At 39.5% G+C, this 17,268-nt stretch overlaps 1 protein-coding gene across 4 annotated transcripts; it reads left to right on the top strand.

The window, feature by feature from the left end:
* On the top strand, positions 1–16,367 carry LOC144013968 (uncharacterized). Of its 4 annotated transcripts, none has more exons than XM_077513408.1 (9): positions 1–1,278; positions 1,858–2,028; positions 4,483–4,641; positions 6,808–6,879; positions 7,906–9,003; positions 10,189–10,302; positions 11,477–11,526; positions 13,626–14,748; positions 15,575–16,367. In XM_077513408.1, exons 1-9 carry the CDS (start codon positions 583–585, stop codon positions 15,734–15,736), a joined length of 3,645 nt encoding a protein of 1,214 aa, XP_077369534.1. In that variant the 5' UTR covers positions 1–582; the 3' UTR covers positions 15,737–16,367. The 4 variants fall into 4 exon arrangements, with proteins under 4 accessions (XP_077369534.1, XP_077369533.1, XP_077369532.1 ...); XM_077513407.1 differs by having other exon boundaries at positions 1,804–2,028; positions 7,945–9,003; XM_077513406.1 differs by having other exon boundaries at positions 1,804–2,028; positions 15,578–16,367.
* Positions 16,368–17,268: the final 901 nt, after the last annotated feature.

Here is a 17,268-nt window from a genome sequence, read left to right as displayed (position 1 = left end):
TATATATATGACGCAAAAGAATCACACACAACATATTTACAATGCAAAAAGTTAAATATAAAAATAAAATAAAAAACTTGAAAACAAGGAAAACGTCAAAGACCTCAGAGGACTATAGCTTCCATATTTTAGATAAATATCGTGCAAGTCCTTCAACGCTAGTCAAAACCATGATTATACAATTCTCTTCAGCGGACGTACATATAAAATCTCTCAACGTGGCTTGCAGTGTTTTGTTAAATATGGACATCTCTGGCGCTACACAGATGTGGTCTCGATCTCCTCAAAGTTGATGGAAGCGAAAACCGGAAATGTAAAGATTTAAATAAATAAAAAAGATAAATATCTTAAGAGTTGTAGTTTCGTGTTATAAATCAGACTCAGTAAGACTCTGGAGATTTTAGAATGATCGCTCGAGTTCGGTAATACTTTTATTTTGAAACAATGACCGGAAACGTATATGGCCAACACCGTTCGGCGGTCTGATATTATGACAGTTTGTCAGTTTTGAAGATCAGAAGCCAAGGGTGTCCCTCTACTACGGCGTTCGGGGTCAACACACACATTAATGAACACGGTCCCATGGTCAGCCCAAAGCGAAGAAGCCAAACTCGGTTTTTTGCTGGTATAAAACAAAAGAAAACAGAGATGAACAAAGAAGGAAACAGATGCGTAAAGAGTGCGCCCCGGAGCCAGAAGCCATCCATGGCGTCCCAACAGGGAACAGTCCAGAGGAGGAAAAAGGACCCCATGTCTAAAGACAGCCACGGCGGCGGCCAGCCGAAAGCAACATCGGCAGGTCATCTTGGCTCTGGCAAAGAGGCGAAAACTACGGAGAAACGACCTCAGAGCGCCGTGACAGAATGCCAGAGGTGCCCCGCTGCCCAGAGGAAACTGTCCGACGCCAGCAACACGTCCGAGGACCTGAGCAAAGACTCCGGCTGCTTGTCGGGGAAACCCTCCTCCTCCTCCGACAGCAGCTCGGAAATATCCGATACGTGGGAGGGCAACAAGCGCGAGTCTCCCATCAGCGACAATGAATTAAGCTGGACAGACGCGAGAGCTTACGAAGGGGGGAACAGTGGAGGCAAAGACGACGGCAAAGAACGCGTAAAAGCAGCGCTGCACACTCGTTGCTCTCCTTCCCTGGATGCTCTTGGAGGGGCCCTCACTTTGGTCAACTCCTCGGGGACATTTATGGACCTCATAATGTCAGAGACCACCGATGACCTGGTCAGAGAGGTGGAAGATTTGAGGTCAGAGAATGAGTATTTGAGGGTAAGTCACTTCAATTTTGTTGAATGAGTTGCCTGTTTAATTAATTAGATAAACATTTATATTTAAAGTAAATTTTTGAACACATTTTTTTATATTCCTTTATTCCAACAACTACATTATTTAAAATTGAATCACGTATTACAAATATACAAACAAAAACTGATTATGGTTCAGTTTCGGGTTTTGTCCGTAACAAATTTAACACAAAATCGTCACAAATGTCCATCATTGTTTTCCAAAGTAAAAGTGAATTTGTACAAATGCATTGCTTTGATTCAACACAAGAAAAATATTTCATGGAGTACTACAGAAATCTGAGCATATTTATTTCCGAGAGGCTGAAATTCAGAGCATTTGTATATTTTTGCGTTAAACTGTCTCAAAAGGGCTAATTGAGTATCAAAATAGTTGATTTGTTGCATAATGCATTTTAAAAATCAAATTCCCAAGATCTTTTTTCTTGACTGGCAAAATTCACAATGTTAGTGGTGTTGTTAGATAAGCACAGTGTGGTGTCCATCTCAGGACGAGGTGGAGGAGCTGCGCTGTGAGATGTTGGAGATGCGTGACATGTTCCAGGAGGAGGAGACGCGCCAGCTGCAGGATCTGCGGCAGCAGCTGGAGCAGGCCAACAAGACGTGCCGCATCCTTCAGTACCGTCTCCGCAAAGCAGAGCGACGCAGCATCAGAGTGGCCCAGACCGGGCAGGTGGACGGGGAGCTGGTCAGGACCCTTGAGCATGATATCAAGGTCAGTGTTGTGGAAAAACTTTACCTGTGGTGGTGGTGTGTTTTTTTTGTTTTGTTTGTTGTTTGTTTTTTTAGATTAGACATAATGTTTATAAATGCCAGAAGCAGATGATCTTTCAGTGGCACAAAATACAACTCATTCACCATGAATCATTCAATCAGTCAATGCAAATTTGAACCGTGATTGACTTGTCCTCTCCCAGTTTGTCTTTTATTTTAAATTTCATGTTGTCATCTGCGGAAGTTGAAAAATAGTAACATCCCTATTTTAACAAAGGAGTAGAAAGTACATACAGGTATATCTCTTCAAATACAGAAAGTAAAAGTGAAAAATAATCAGAAAATGAGTATTCAAAGTAGATAACTGAAAAAAAAATCTGCTTAAGTACAGTAAAAAAGTATTTTCACTTATTTGCTTCTCACCAATGATTAGGTAGCTTTGATACTGCCAATTAGTGAGGCACATATCCACAATTACACCCAAGTACTTCTCATTCCAGCTGAAAAACGCATCACGTAAAATTCCAGCTCGCACTCATTTATCTTATGTTTTATGTTGCCAAGTTAATGGAACACAAGACTTATGAAAAACTAACCAGCTATTCTGTGAAATGATTAATTTCAACTCTTCCCTCAAAAAATTGTCAATTTATGTTGAGCGATTCTGAATTGAAAGCAATCTTTATGAATATTTTTGCGTTTAGTACTCTATCGGCCATTTTGGACAGTCACGTGATCATCGTGACGTATTGCGTGCGTAAATTACACATTGAATGACATTGCTGCCAGTGACAACTAAGAACTCACGAGGAATTATCGTGTTCCATGGAGAACATCAAAGATGGAATTACGCCTTACAGCAATGAAGCACTTCCTCAAAAGCAGTACAGCCACACAAGTCTTGCCAAAGATTTGTTTCCAACTGAAAGCCGGATGAAACTGGCCGACTCATTCCGCTGGCGAGTCGAAGTGGACGGCAAACATCCGGGTGACTTGTACTCTGCTCGACTAAGCTACATTTTGTGTGCTCAGCACGCTTTAGCCCACAATAGGAGCGGCCACCCACCACCTCCTCAGCCCCACACGGAATCACATGAAACCGGACGTACTGAGTAGGGCTGCACAATATATCGAAAAAATATCGATACCGCGATATTAGCCCTTGCAATATGCATATCGCAAAAACACGCAATAAGTTTTATATGGAATTTTATGCTTTTTATCTGAATTTGACCAGTCAGCCGCTAACTAAAATGTGCATCGCCATTCAATAGTTGAACATTATCAAGAGATAATTACAATTAATTAACTAAGATTACATTAAGGTTGCTTATTTGGCCGCATGAAAAACGTTATTCTTTCTTTAGATAATAAAAATGTAATTTCTTTAGGTACATGTTAAATATCGCAATAATATCGATATCGCTATGTTCAGGAAGTATATCGCATATCGCATGTTTTTCCAATATCGTGCAGCCCTAGTACTGAGGATCTTACTCTGAACAAAACTGGTGTATTATTCGAAGAGGGTCTTTTTCATGCCCATTATGTCAGCAAACTCCCATTGAAATGAGCAAAGGCGACTTTAGATTTATGCACGGGATATGTCATCACGATCACGTGACCAGGATAATGGCGTTCACCACGGTACGTTCATATTTTGATACTTAATTGGTTTAAAAGAAAATTCAGGGAATAAGATGCCAGAGATATTTGATACTTTTATTCTTTGTACACGATGCCTAATCCAATACTGGAAAAATGAGTTACAAGTCTAGTATTGCTTTAAATGGTGACTGTTCCTACATGAGTAAGTAAAAATGTCAAAATCTTACAGCTGCCATGTTAAAATCTAGGGGTGTTAAAAAAAATCGATTCGGCAATATATCGCGACACTACAGCATGCAATTCTCGAATCGATTCAATAGGCAGCCAAATCGATTTTTAACATCCATTTTTTATGGAAACATATTCAAAAAAAACATCTAACTTTCACACCTTAAGCATGGAAGAATGTTATATTAATGGAACATTAAGTCTTAATGTTTTATTTCAATGCTGTTCTAACATGAAAAAAGGTTACAACCTATTTGTTAAATACAGTGGCTCACAGTTGTAAAACTGAAGTTTCAGATTAATAAATAATACATTTTCATACAAATCTTACAGTGTACATGTACAAGTTTACTGAATGGTATTTTCTAAATTTGAGTAAAAAAAAATCGCAACAATCGACTTGTAAATTCATATCGGGATTAATCGGTATCGAATCGAATCGTGACCTATGAATCATGATACGGATCGAATCGTCAGGTACGAGGCAATTCACACCCCTATTAAAATCCATCTCCTAAATCTTTCTGTACATTTGGAACAACACTGGTGACGCCTGAGTTCCACTTTTCCCTTCAAACTATTTGATGTGAGCACCAAATCTTTATTGGTTTGCATGCAGGTTGCAAAGAGCGTGTCATTGCGACTGTACAACGAGCTGGAGGTGGTACAGAAGAAGAACAGCCAGTTGGACTGGGAGAATGAGATGCTTCGAGAGAAGACGCAAGAACTGGAGGTGGCCAAGCACGTCTTGCACGCTGAGTTGGAGAAAGCCAGAGAGGTGAGACCTTTTTTTTATTTCATACAACTACATCAATGTGTTGGGTGGACGTATGTGATCAATGGCCAAAAGTGTCACCACCAAAGGAAAACTAGAGACAAAAATACTTAAAAAAAAAAAAAAAAAAGAAAACTAACTACTGCAACTACATCTTATGTTTATAAAACTAACTATAACTATTGCACAAATGCACTTTGTTTTCATCTTTGTCAATATCATAATAGGCTATGTCATACATGAGCTATTGGAGTTCATTTTAAGTGTATTTATTTTCAGCATTTCTGATGGTCAAACATTTGCTTGAGAATTTTAGTTTATTACATAATAGTGATCTTTTTTTCACATGAAAAATACTTCATATAATTAAAAAAAAACTCAAACTAATACTAAAGCTAATGGAAACAAAACTAAAATGAAGCATTTCACTGGGACTAACAAACTTGCTCTAAAACTAAAACTAATGAAAATTTAAACAACAGAAGTCAAAATGAAATAAAAATACTATATATGTATTTAAAAAAATAAAAAATAAAAACGACTATAACCCTGCCGCCAACAAACCCCATGGTGACCCCTCACAGCTGCGCCCATCCCAGCCAATTGCCCCCCACTCATCCGAAGCACATGAGACGAGACGACACCCTGATATGGGCCGGGCCGGCAGCTGCCTGGTGCCGCGGTGGGCGCAGCCGCCTGGTATGCTGAAGTCTGACCTCCGAGCGCAGCTGACATCCTCAAGCGACAAGACAGAAGAAAAGCGAGTAGAGGGCGCAAGCAAGTGCGAGATTACCAAAATAGACCCAAGCTTTTCTGCTTTTATTAAGCCTGCCTAAATCAGGATCAGCACGTATTATGGCATCCAGCAAGGCGGGGGTCGGCGTGCCGTGCCGACACAGTGACCTACAGCCGTCAGCGAATGTTCTTTTGCTGATGACTTGACTTGACTTGATAGCTAACTCTTACGCCCTTAAAGTGTCACAGTTTCCATGTTGATGTTGTCCTTGAGCCCGGCAGCCATTATTCACTCATGACACGTGTCTCATTTAATCCGGGATTCTGTACTTTGGCCTGAGCTCAGTCTGAGACAGCTGCTTGCAGGGAAAATCCACTTAGATTACCTCATCCAGGAGCCCAAAACCCGGTTTGAGCATTGGCAACTCTCACATTGCACCTGGATTGACGGTCCTGCGGCCCATTTTGTCAAATCACAGTCAGCATCGAAAAGTCCTGAAAAAGAACAAATGTGTTATTAGTTCTGCTCAGATTAGTTTTATTATACCATAAAACGTCCCGCTACTCTGCAGGGTCTATCATAATTTCAGGGTTTTTTCATTCCAGTCTGATTCTGATTGTTTAGATTTTGCTTTTTAAATGTGTTCATTTTTTGAGGAGGTTTTTATTATGTTTTTTTTGAATGCTTTTAGTTTTGTTTGCATTAGATTTAGTATTAGTTTTAGTTTTTTAAATTAAAAGCATATATATATATATATATATATATTTGTTCACAAAAATGGTTCAAATAATTGTTTTGAATTATAGTTTTAACTAGGCTAATTGCAATTTCTTGAGAAATTGCGTGGGAATGCTGAAATAAATTCAGAGATAAATCATGAAATTATAACCTCCTGGTACAATGCGCTTTACCAACTATGCCACCGAGCAGTATCAGACACCTGGTAATGATAATTTATATATATGGAAGTGGGTGTGGAAAGTAATACTTAGAAAAAGTTCAGTGACTGTCCCATTGAAAATGAATGGGGAAAAGTTAATATTAAAGGTTAAATTGTGCAAATACTGTAAGTAATGTGGAATCAGACGATATATACCCCGGGAGGCGTGAATTTGTTAAGCTCGTTGAAATTTGAACAATGTAAATTGGAAGTACTGTATTATGTGGGAGTTGTTAAGCTGCAAAAAAGTGTGGAGAATAAAAATCACAATAACATATGTGGGAATGCTTCAGCATTCCCACAATTACTTCATGAGTTTGCTCAGCTGAGTCACCTTGCAAAAAATGTTAAATAATGAAAATGGAATATTAAAATGAAAAAATATTTTATCCTGGAATTCAGAATTAGAGAAGTGTGATTTAATGCCTTATTTGTGTGTAATTATTCAAATTACCACATTAAAATCACAGCCCTGTATTGTTTTATATTGTAGAGTTTTTTAAAGAAGCGAAGCACCAGATCGTCAGCCAGCAAAAACGAACGGAGGCTCTCTCAACAGATTGAGGTTTGTTTTTGCCTTATTTCAATACAAACATAAAATAAAATTACACTACACGGGTGGGCACTTATTGGCTGCTCTGTTCTTTAAACTCTTTGTTATTTTTATGCTCTTCCTCACATCTACATTATATTAATTTCTATCTGCCTGTTGTAAAACTCAAATTTGGCACAAAAGTTCTGGGCTTTCCACGGATTATTAAAAAGCATTAAAAGTCATTAAATGAAATTTGCTAAAATTAAGGCCTGAAATGGCATTAAGAATATTAAATAAATGTTGAGGGGCATTAAAAAAAATGTAATACAATTGTTGTTCATGCTTTAGTTACCATACAACGTTCAAAAGAGTCATTATAACACAATTAACAAAAATAAATGTATTTGTGGGGACTAGTGACTAGTAATAATTTACAATGAACCAAATCAGCTGGAGTCCACGAGTTGCTTCATATTCCAAATACCATCCATCCATCCATTTTCTTGACCGCTTATTCCTCACAAGGGTCGCAGGGGGTGCTGGGGCCTATCTCAACTGGCTATGGGCAGTAGGCGGGGGACACCCTGAACTGTTTGCCAGCCAATCGCAGGGCAGTTCCAAATACCATTTGTTCTAAATTTTAAAAAGAAAAATATCGTGTTCCACTCACCAACATCCAACAAGAAACACTAATGCCACCTCGTGGCAGAAAATGACCTCAACACAAATCCCTCACTCAATATTTCATACTCCTTTTAGCTGTAACAGTTAACTGTAATTTTATGAATTGCTTACTATAAAATGACTGTATCAATCAACTAAAAGGTACAACCACAATTGTATTTGTATTGTATACTTTTATATGAGTTAACAAGAGTATGTAAAACTTGAAAAAACATTATTGTACATTTAAAACAGCTATAACGTCTGATTAATTTAGGATTAATCTTGAGTTAACTATAGAAATCATGTGATTAATTACAGCTCTAATATATATAAACAGTATATGCAAATATCTGTATGTATATTTTATGACCTACAGTATATTTTGTTAAGCCTCCAGCAGACTTTCCCATAATGGTCCCACCTCCACAGCAGGACGACAGCGATCTCAAGTGCCAACTCCACTTCGCCAAAGAAGAATTGGCTCTCATGTGCAAGAAGCTCACCAAGATGGTGTCGGAGAGCGAGGTTATGCACGAGCAGCTGGCCGGATACCACTCGGCATACAGCGACCTCGATGCCTCCCGATCGCCCGAGGGCCAACAAAAGTCCGCTTATGCCAGAGAGTCGGAGGTCAAAGTTCACCTGAAACTGGTGGAAGAGGAGGCCATGCTCCTGAGCCGACGCATCGTCGAGCTTGAGGTGGAAAACCGCGGCCTGCGGGCAGAAATGAACGACTTGAAAGAGAGAGATGGCTGTGGTGGAGCCGAGGAGGAGGCGATTCGGAATGCTCTGGATGAACGTCTGTCGCCGTCCACTCTAAGGAAAAACAGGAAGGAAAGAGGTCAGCGTTTGAAAACGGCAAACACTCCGCATGACGAAAAGGCAGCAGCGGGGACCGAAGGGCAGCTTCCTTCTTGCCACGTCACCAGAGAAGGTCCCGTAGGGGGTGAGCGGGACCCGTCAGAGAGTGTTAGCAACAAGTCACCTGACGGCAGCCCGAAAGGAATGACCGTGACGGATTATGCAACTCTGGCGGCTCTCCGAGATCATTCCTACATTTTGAGTTCCGCCATCCAGCTCATGAAAGCGCCACCCAAAAATGGCCATTGCTCGTCTTCCTCCAGCACACTCTCCCCACCAACAGATGGTGAAACACCGTCGTTATTCTCGCCAGGGCCCTTGAACGAGGCACTGGAGCTTCTACAGGCCATGCTGCAGGCTTTTATCATGAGGATGGACGTGCTTCTGACTGGCAAAAACTCGTCTCTCAGTGGAGAATATGTCGATCCGGACACTTTCAGTCAAGGTTTGATAGAATCTGCAAGAACGCAGGAACGTGTTCAAGTTCTTCACGTCAATGCGGACGAGAGAGCGCAGCAAACAAGACGAGGGCTGTTGTCCAAACGGGACCTGAGAATGCAGCTGTCCATGCAAATTCTGTGGATCCTCCATCAGTGGTGTCAAGAATCTGCACAGGAAGCACAAGAGGTAATTTATGGGGGTTTTTTTGCGAGTCAATTCAATATGTCATTTTTATTAAAACACAATATAAAAAGCTCTCCAAAGGCCAAATTATGTTAATTCAATTCAAAGAAACACCAAATCATCAGCAACTGATTTATACCTGATGTACATTTGATTTGGTTTGTCAAATCACTTTTTTTCCTATTTGAATTGTTTTTTGTTTGTTACATCCCTACTATCTAGCCATTCAATCTCTGACCCGCATATCCTTACAGAGTTAGCCTGGTACAACACATTTGGGTTGTTTTTCAGCCCAATTTTTCCACTTCTTAACTAACTAAGGATGTCAAACACCCGACGAGCTTATGTCATAAGATGATCCTAAAAGATTATCCTATTGTCTGAATTGTGTGAAGAGTTCATTTGTCTCGATAATAGTGTTCATAACGGGTCAGCTCAACTCAACACCATCTTTTTTGAGTTACCAAACAACAAAACAACGCATAGTTCAACTTGCTATATCATTTTCAACATTTTAAACTGGTCAGTTATTATTCCACAAACACAATGTTAACTCATTTGCTCCCAAGAACGTATAAATACGTTCTATTTTAAATGTCCCAAAAATGTATTTATATATATATACATATATATATATATATATATATATTTATTTATTTATTATTTTTTTATTTTTTTATTTTATTTTTTTTATGGTATAGCATGCATTAGATTTTGATGCAGCCTCTCAACTGCAAAGAACGGTTGAAGAAATGGTAGCTATTACTCAAACGGCCAGCAGGTGGCAGCAGAGCAAAAGAGATCAACCAGGGCCATGTTGAAAAAAAAGCTCAATTACTCACAATTCTAAATAGATTTTCGAATAATGATGAAACATAGCTATATTCAAATGTTAATTGCTGCAAAATGGAAACAGATATAAATATACTTTTTTCCTGATGAAAGAAGAGACTTTATTTTTTCTTTTGGTACTGTTTTATAGCAATAGAACACAATATTGTGTTGGCCTTGCAAAATCTGTCAAAATCCAGTAAAATAACTGGGAGTGAAGGGGATCATTTCTGTGAAAATGACTGGGAGTGAATGAGTTTATGACACTACTATATATTCTTGCTTTGAAAATGTTTGTGTTTAATTCCCCTTTAAACATGTACATCATAATCTAAAGCTGTTCTATATTTGATTTAGGACAAAGACAAACGCATGAGCATGTTGCAAGGTTTGTTGCAAAGCGTCAGTGCTGAACTCCAGGAGGAAACACTTGACAGCGAAGCCTTTGGTGTCCGGAACAAGGCAAGCGAGGTGAGGATGTGTCCTCCCACTGTGGAATGCAGTGGGAAGTCCTGCTGATGATCCGTCTCTCTGGCCGTACGCCCTCTTGACAGAACAGGCACTCGTGCCAGAGTATTGAGGCTAATCTCCTGTCGAGGCTGCAGCCAAACGGGCCAGCAGAGTTCCAACAAATTTGCTGTGTGAAAACAAACTGAAAGCATCCTCCTGAGGTTCAAAACTTCATCTTTAGAGATCCTTAATTGTGCACTAAGAATCTAAACTTTGGAGTTCAGGCAAGTGCAAGGGTCATGATCTGCTTGGCGAGAACAGATTGATTCCCTTAAAAGGATTGTTGTTGTTCTATAGTAAATATAAAACTAAGAGAATTCCACTTTACATTAAAAAATAAATACACAACTTTGCCTTCCACTAGCTTAATGGCAACACTCAATGAAAAATGTCATAGACTGGCTAACAAATAGCATTTGTGTTGCAACGGCTTTATGAACACAAAGGGCATCAACGCAATGTTGCAATGTTCACAGCACAGGCATATATTTTTTATTCCCTGCGAAAAATGACTCGTATCACTTACAGTAGTTGTGAAACTCTTCCTTGAGTTTTCATGACTCTATTATACTGCCCTCCAGTGGCCAAGTTGTGCACACCAGAGAAAGCCACAGCGTATTAATGATGCACGAACGGTTTAATTTGTTTAACTTTACATTCTATTTTATTATATTACTATATATATTTTTCTTAATAATGTGCAACATTATGGAGTACTATTTTCCGTACTAAAAAGACACACCAACACTGCAAATTTCCCTATTGTCGGTCTGATAACGCTTTCTTAGCAGCACAAATTAATAAATGAAGATGTTTCAGTTTTGGGCATTTGCATCTCCATTATTGCATACTATGCAGCTTTTTGGTATTTTCATTTTAATAAAGCAACACCCCGCAAAAAAAAAAGAAGAAGAAGAACAAAATAAGTGTTTCCTCCATTGTTATAATTTCTTTCAATTCAGTTCATGGGTGGGTTGCGCTGTACTGTGATGTTTTAATCTGACGGACTGTCGCAGAATAGCAGCCATCTATTGAATCTCAACCATCCAACTTTGTGGAAATTAAGTTGTCTGAGATAAAATATCATTTCCATGTTCAGTAATGGGGATTGTGCTATTTTTCTCTTCATGCTCAGTGTGCTGTCAGTGGTGACGTCACAGATGAAGGACGCGCTGACGCCGACAGGTTAGTGATTTGTACATTTACATCAGGGGCATCCCAAAAAAAAATTCTCCACATATGGCGTACAGAAAAAGGGCCACTTGACAATCTTCACTTTTAATTAATTAAATGTTAAAACCAGCACATAAAACATTTACAGCACCGTTTTCTGTTAAACTCCCTTTAAAGTTTATAAAGTTGACACACCTCAGAGAAGACTTGTCAAAAACGCTGACATATTTGTGTGATTATAATGAAAAATCATAGAGTATTCAAAAAAAAAAAAAAAGAGGCTTTAAATCATGAAAAATGAAGCCATTTGCTCCGCCCTCAAATAATGTTGCTGCGTCCCACTTAGCTATCATCTGTCAACCAACTATGATTTTTATTACCTGGAAAAATGGATGCTTACTTCATCTAGCATCTTTCTTATACATGACTTGACCTTTGTGCACTCATGGCCGACAACGAGGTGTTCTAAAGGAGGCATGCCAGCAGACTATCCAAAGGAAAGATGCATTTTCGGAGTAGGAGCTAACTGTATGATACGTATCGCTAACTGCAGATGTGATAGAAGGAACTCAAGTTTTTATACCTGTATTAACTCATTCCAGACTCCAAGCGCATCACTGGGCCCTTTTTTAGAAGCCACAGGGGGGAAAAAAATTAATTAAAAAAAAGGAAACTTGAAATGTTGAATTACAGGGGAAGTCAACCCACCAAAAAATTATTGACAATAATATGTTCTATACAGCCCCACTGGTCTAAATGTGGTATTCTGGTTAATATTGTTAGTAGAATATGAGTTAAGCAGCTAAATCAGCTAAATCATTATGAATATCAGAAGGCGGCCATTTTACCACTTGCTGTCGAGTAAAAACGACATCACTGTTGCTCAGGTCTCAGGTAACAACCAATCACAGCTCAGCTTCAGAAAACAAGGTGCGCTGTGATTGGTCGTCGGCTGAGCCCTGAGCAACTGTGATGTCATTTACTCTGCCACAGTACTCAGAAGATGTTTGAAATTAGACACAGTCCTTTTATGAGATAAGGGGTACAAGTGTCTACAAAAAAAACAAAAAAACAAGAACAAATATTAAGCAAAGGTGTGTTTCTGTAAAAGGTGTTCTTTTGTGGAATAATTTGGGAATTGACCTGAAAAGATGTCACTCACTTGTCAAATTTTAAAAATTGTTTAAAAGTAAAGTTTAAAAAATTTTACTTATGTCAGACATGAAAATTGCAGCATGAAAATTGTACATTTGAGTTTGAGTATATGATTTCTAAATGTATTATGGTATATGTCTAGGAATTTCATGTACATATGTTGCTGGCAAATGTACGCATTTCAAAGTGTAATTGTATGCATGACCAGGTTCATACATTTTCTTTTTGAAAAATATTAACCTAGTATTGTATTAATAATTAAATAAGTCTAAATATACAATGTATAAGGGGTATGACTAGATAAAATTTTAACTTCTTCCTACTCACTTTTGAACATGTAAACTGTGACTAATTGCTGATTGTATGAGGTTGTGATTTTCTTTTAAATCTTTATTTTTCTGCTAATTGTTTATATGTTCAATAAAAATCAATCAATGAAAAAAAAAAATCTTGACTCAACAGCAAGTGACAAAATGGCCGCCCCCGAGATGGATAAAAAGAGCTGGATTTTGTTGTATAACTCATATTCCACAAATGTAATATTAATCAGAATGTCATGTTTAGATGAGTGAGGTCACATATAACATATTATTGTCAAGAAATGTTTAAGGTTGACTTCCCCTTTAAGTACTATAGCTCCAAAATGTATTATAATGAGACAATATATTTGAAAACAAATCTCTGAATTCACTTTACAGCTTCTTAAAAGAGAGTCTTTATTACGAACATTAGTGTGACATCTTCTGCAAATCGGACTTTGCTAGGGAGCAACAAGTTGACAATTGTGATTTTTGAAACTAAATTGGCTTATTTCACGGAGGTCTTATAAACAGAAATGAGTTGTCTTGCGACCCCCACTTTCCCACCCCCCATTATTTTAAAAGAACATCACGGGCTCCGTCAAATGTCATGAAGTCTCTGGTCGTGGCTGACCGACCTCCCCACTGTGTTTGCAGAATTTGCAGCTCCATAAGGCAGAAACTGAAGCGCCAGCTTTCTCCACACGCCTACAAGAGGAAGAACTGGTGTTATGTGAGCCAGCAGGCTGCCCTACTGGACCAGGAGCAACCCATTAAGACCTGGGACCATCTAATCATGCCACTAAGCTTCCCTGATCTCGACTTTGAGCAGATGTTCACGGAGAGAAGCCACACGGCACCCGAGAAGTCCGCTCTGCGTATTTACTACAGCCCCCCATCCAAGCGCCGAGTCCAGCTGGCTCAGCCGAAGCAAAGCCCCGAAAGTGACAAAGAATCTGTGGAGACGCAGTCTCCCTGGTGGACGCCACCGACCTCCTTTTCGACGCTCTGCGTCGGCTCCTCGGCCAACCTGAGCGACGACATGAAGGAGATGGCGGCCGGTTGGAGGCCGGCGGGCCACGGCGGCTCGCAGCCGAACAGAACAAGATTAGCGGGCCGGGGGGCGGACGTGGCCTGTTGCGGTACGCAGACTCATATGAGGCCGCTGATGGTGAGTATTGGCCTGCAGACGGAGAGACCCCAGGGCTCCGCCACGATGAGAAACAGCCCCTCTCGGGCGGTTAACGCCTCTCTGGGCTCTTCCCGCTCTCGCAGCGTCTCCACCTCACTGGACAGACTAACGACTAGAAACGAGAGGTCCAGACTCGCCGCCTCCTCCCCGAAATTGTATCGAAGTCAATCTGCATCTGGTGCGTCTTCTAATCTGAGCTCAGACAACACTCGCGATCGAACACTGTGGAATCACCGAAGCCTCTCTGCCCAAATGAGTCGCAGATCTGCCGCAGGGCAGAGCCTCAGCCCTCAAGGTCAGAATGTTAAGCCCCCCAACAAATCTGCAGGTGGTTTAGTCACTGAGTTCCTACGCCGAGTAAGTGGTCGGGCAGAAAGAGCGGGCTCGGCCCAGAAAGTGAAAAGAAACCTGGAGCGAATTCCGGTGAGGGCGTCCGCGTCCTCCTTGCCGAGGAACGACAGTGTGACCAGGATCGTCAACCACAGGTTCATGAGGCAGAGAGAGGAGGTCAGTCAAAACCAAAGGGAGGAGAAACGCAGAAGCGGGAGTAATGGCGCTACATACAACCTGAGATCTCCCATGGCAGAGGTGAGTTGAGCACAATAATCCACAGCTCTCCCTTGCTGCGTGCCGTTGTAACACATACGATCTTGCACGGTGTGAATGTTGCTACAATCATTTAACCCCTGTATTGTATTTATTTATTTATTTATTTATTTATTTATTTAATTTGTCAGCAGATTATGTAGAATATTTCTGATCTAAAACTATTTCACATATAATTTTCTCTCATCTTTTTGACACAATTACAGTATATCAACAAGTGCCTGCTATGGCTCCATGCTATGATGAGCTAGTAAATTAGCCATCATAAATTAGCAGTTGGATTAACATTATTTTTGGAACGTTATAACCGTTGGATTAATGTTACTTGATGACTATAATTGACTTTTTTTTTTTTTTTTTATCTTTCACAGTGAATCTACCTCCTGTCTGTCCCATGTGTTTCATGGACAGTGTTACAGTGACAGATTAGCAGAGACAAGATTTTACAAAATCATATCATTTTTGCCTCGTTTTTGTTCATGAACTTAATTGTCAATAGATTTTTGTCCAGTTTTTATTAAGTACATTTTCGTCTCGTCTTCATTAGTCGACGAAAATGCATATTGATTTAGTCCCTGTTATTGTTTATTAATGAAGGTTTTATTCTAGTCTAGTCTAGTTTTAGTCCGGTGAAAAATGTGTGTTAACAAAATTATTTTTGTTTAGTTTTGGTTGACGAAATTAATATTACTCCCGACTCAACTCGAGTCTTCTGCATGTTTTCGAGCGTTCCCATCCTCCAACACAGCTGATTCATAGCTTCATGAATAGCGTCACATCCTTGTAACGTTCTCTTTGTGTCCCAAAGCAGGACGGAAATTACGACTGCAGCTCCGGCAGCACCCTGACCTTCTGCTTCGCTCGTCCATTTCGATCCGCCCACAAGACAAACGGCCAACCCGAGCAAAGTCACAAGATGCCAGACTGCAGAGTGAAGGGCAATCAGATGCTGATCTCACCGCACAACTGAGAGGACAGGATAGCGATGAAGTGGTTTGAATTGATGTGAGTGTGTTTAGGTGGAATTTCTTTGATTCGTTTTGTGGTGCAGTTCATTCTTTTTACTCTCTCCTTATTTCACTGACCTCATTTCCTACTAAATGCGTAGAAATTTTCTTACTCTGCAAGTTCACTGGACGCGCATCCAGTTGATGCATCAAAACAAGCTCGGTGAGGAGTTTTGAAATTACGTAAAAAATTGCACCACAGCGGAAACTGGGCTTATCGTGTCAAAGATGGAAGCAAGGAATATTATTTCAAAGCATTTCCACTGGACTGTATGAAAAACAAAACGATACCAGGACCTCGATCACAGAGGCTGTCCGTGCAGCGTCACCTGAGGCTCAGGCAAAGAAAGAGTGATTTGACATTAAGGTGGATGTAAAGAAAAAGATTTTGGAGTAGAGAAATAAGAAGGAAACTGAAAGAAGACAAGGACACTCAGATCTCAGTCTGCAAGAGTGAAATTTGTGAAAGTGATAACATTAAACTGTCACAGGCAATTATTTATTTGTTCCAACTTATTATTTTGCAATGATAAAGTGTTTTATTTCAACGACATGCTTATATTTTTAATTGTACATTAAATGTTAAATTGAGAATTCAAGATTGCAAGTATCTGTATGCCAGGAAAGTGTCCCTTTCATGGACATTTACTCAACTTATTAGCGAATAAGCTCTGATGAAGACTCTGTGAGTCAAAACGCATTGGCAATAAAATTTCAGTAGCAGAGTACCTCGACTCTTCCTATGCTTTTCATTCTATTTTTTGCCCACGGAGTTTTGAAGAGCACCTGCTGTGAGCAGCTTCTTATACAAGCTTTTTGGATCCAAGGTAGCACTCTATTCCCTCTTTTTTTTTTTCAAACTTACTAGCTCATTTCTATTTTTAATTATTATTGTTATAGTTTTATAAAATAATGTGGTTTTGACATCTTGAGCGTTGTGGATAAAAAAAAAGAAGGGTTTTTAACATTGTTTCCCCCAGCTAATCCTTCATTTGTGCATACAGTACAATCCCATGGTCTAAATTTGTTTGTGAAGAACAAATTCAAGAACATTTTAGTGAATCACAGATTTATGTGTTTAAGCACAAATTTCACAATTGTGAATGAGAGCTAATGCAAGTCATACAAAAAAAAAAGAAAGAAAAATGTTAGCTTCGAAGTTTCACACACACCTGACGCTCATTACCATGAGCTTAATTTAATCCTGGGGGCATATGCGCCACCATGCGGTTAAACTGAGAAATCACATGAAGAGAAGTAAAAGCAAAGAACACTGTAACTCCAACACAGCATGTGTCAAAAAAATTACCTTTCGTACAAGACGTTCTTGGGTACAAAACTTTTTTACTAGAATTAAAAGATATTTAAACAAAAACAAAAACAAAACGTGCACCTGTCCTGAACCTTTCGCAATGTCTGTTTCATTTTGCCTGTGTGAACGTGTTTGGTCATCTGTAGTTGGCAACTACTAGTTGCCGAAGTTAGCGATCCAAGA

Source organism: Festucalex cinctus, chromosome 2 (genome assembly GCF_051991245.1).
Source record: "Festucalex cinctus isolate MCC-2025b chromosome 2, RoL_Fcin_1.0, whole genome shotgun sequence".
NCBI classification, from domain to species: domain Eukaryota; kingdom Metazoa; phylum Chordata; class Actinopteri; order Syngnathiformes; family Syngnathidae; genus Festucalex; species Festucalex cinctus.
Note: the sequence above shows the minus strand (reverse complement) of the source record. Positions and strands in the feature narration are given on the sequence as shown.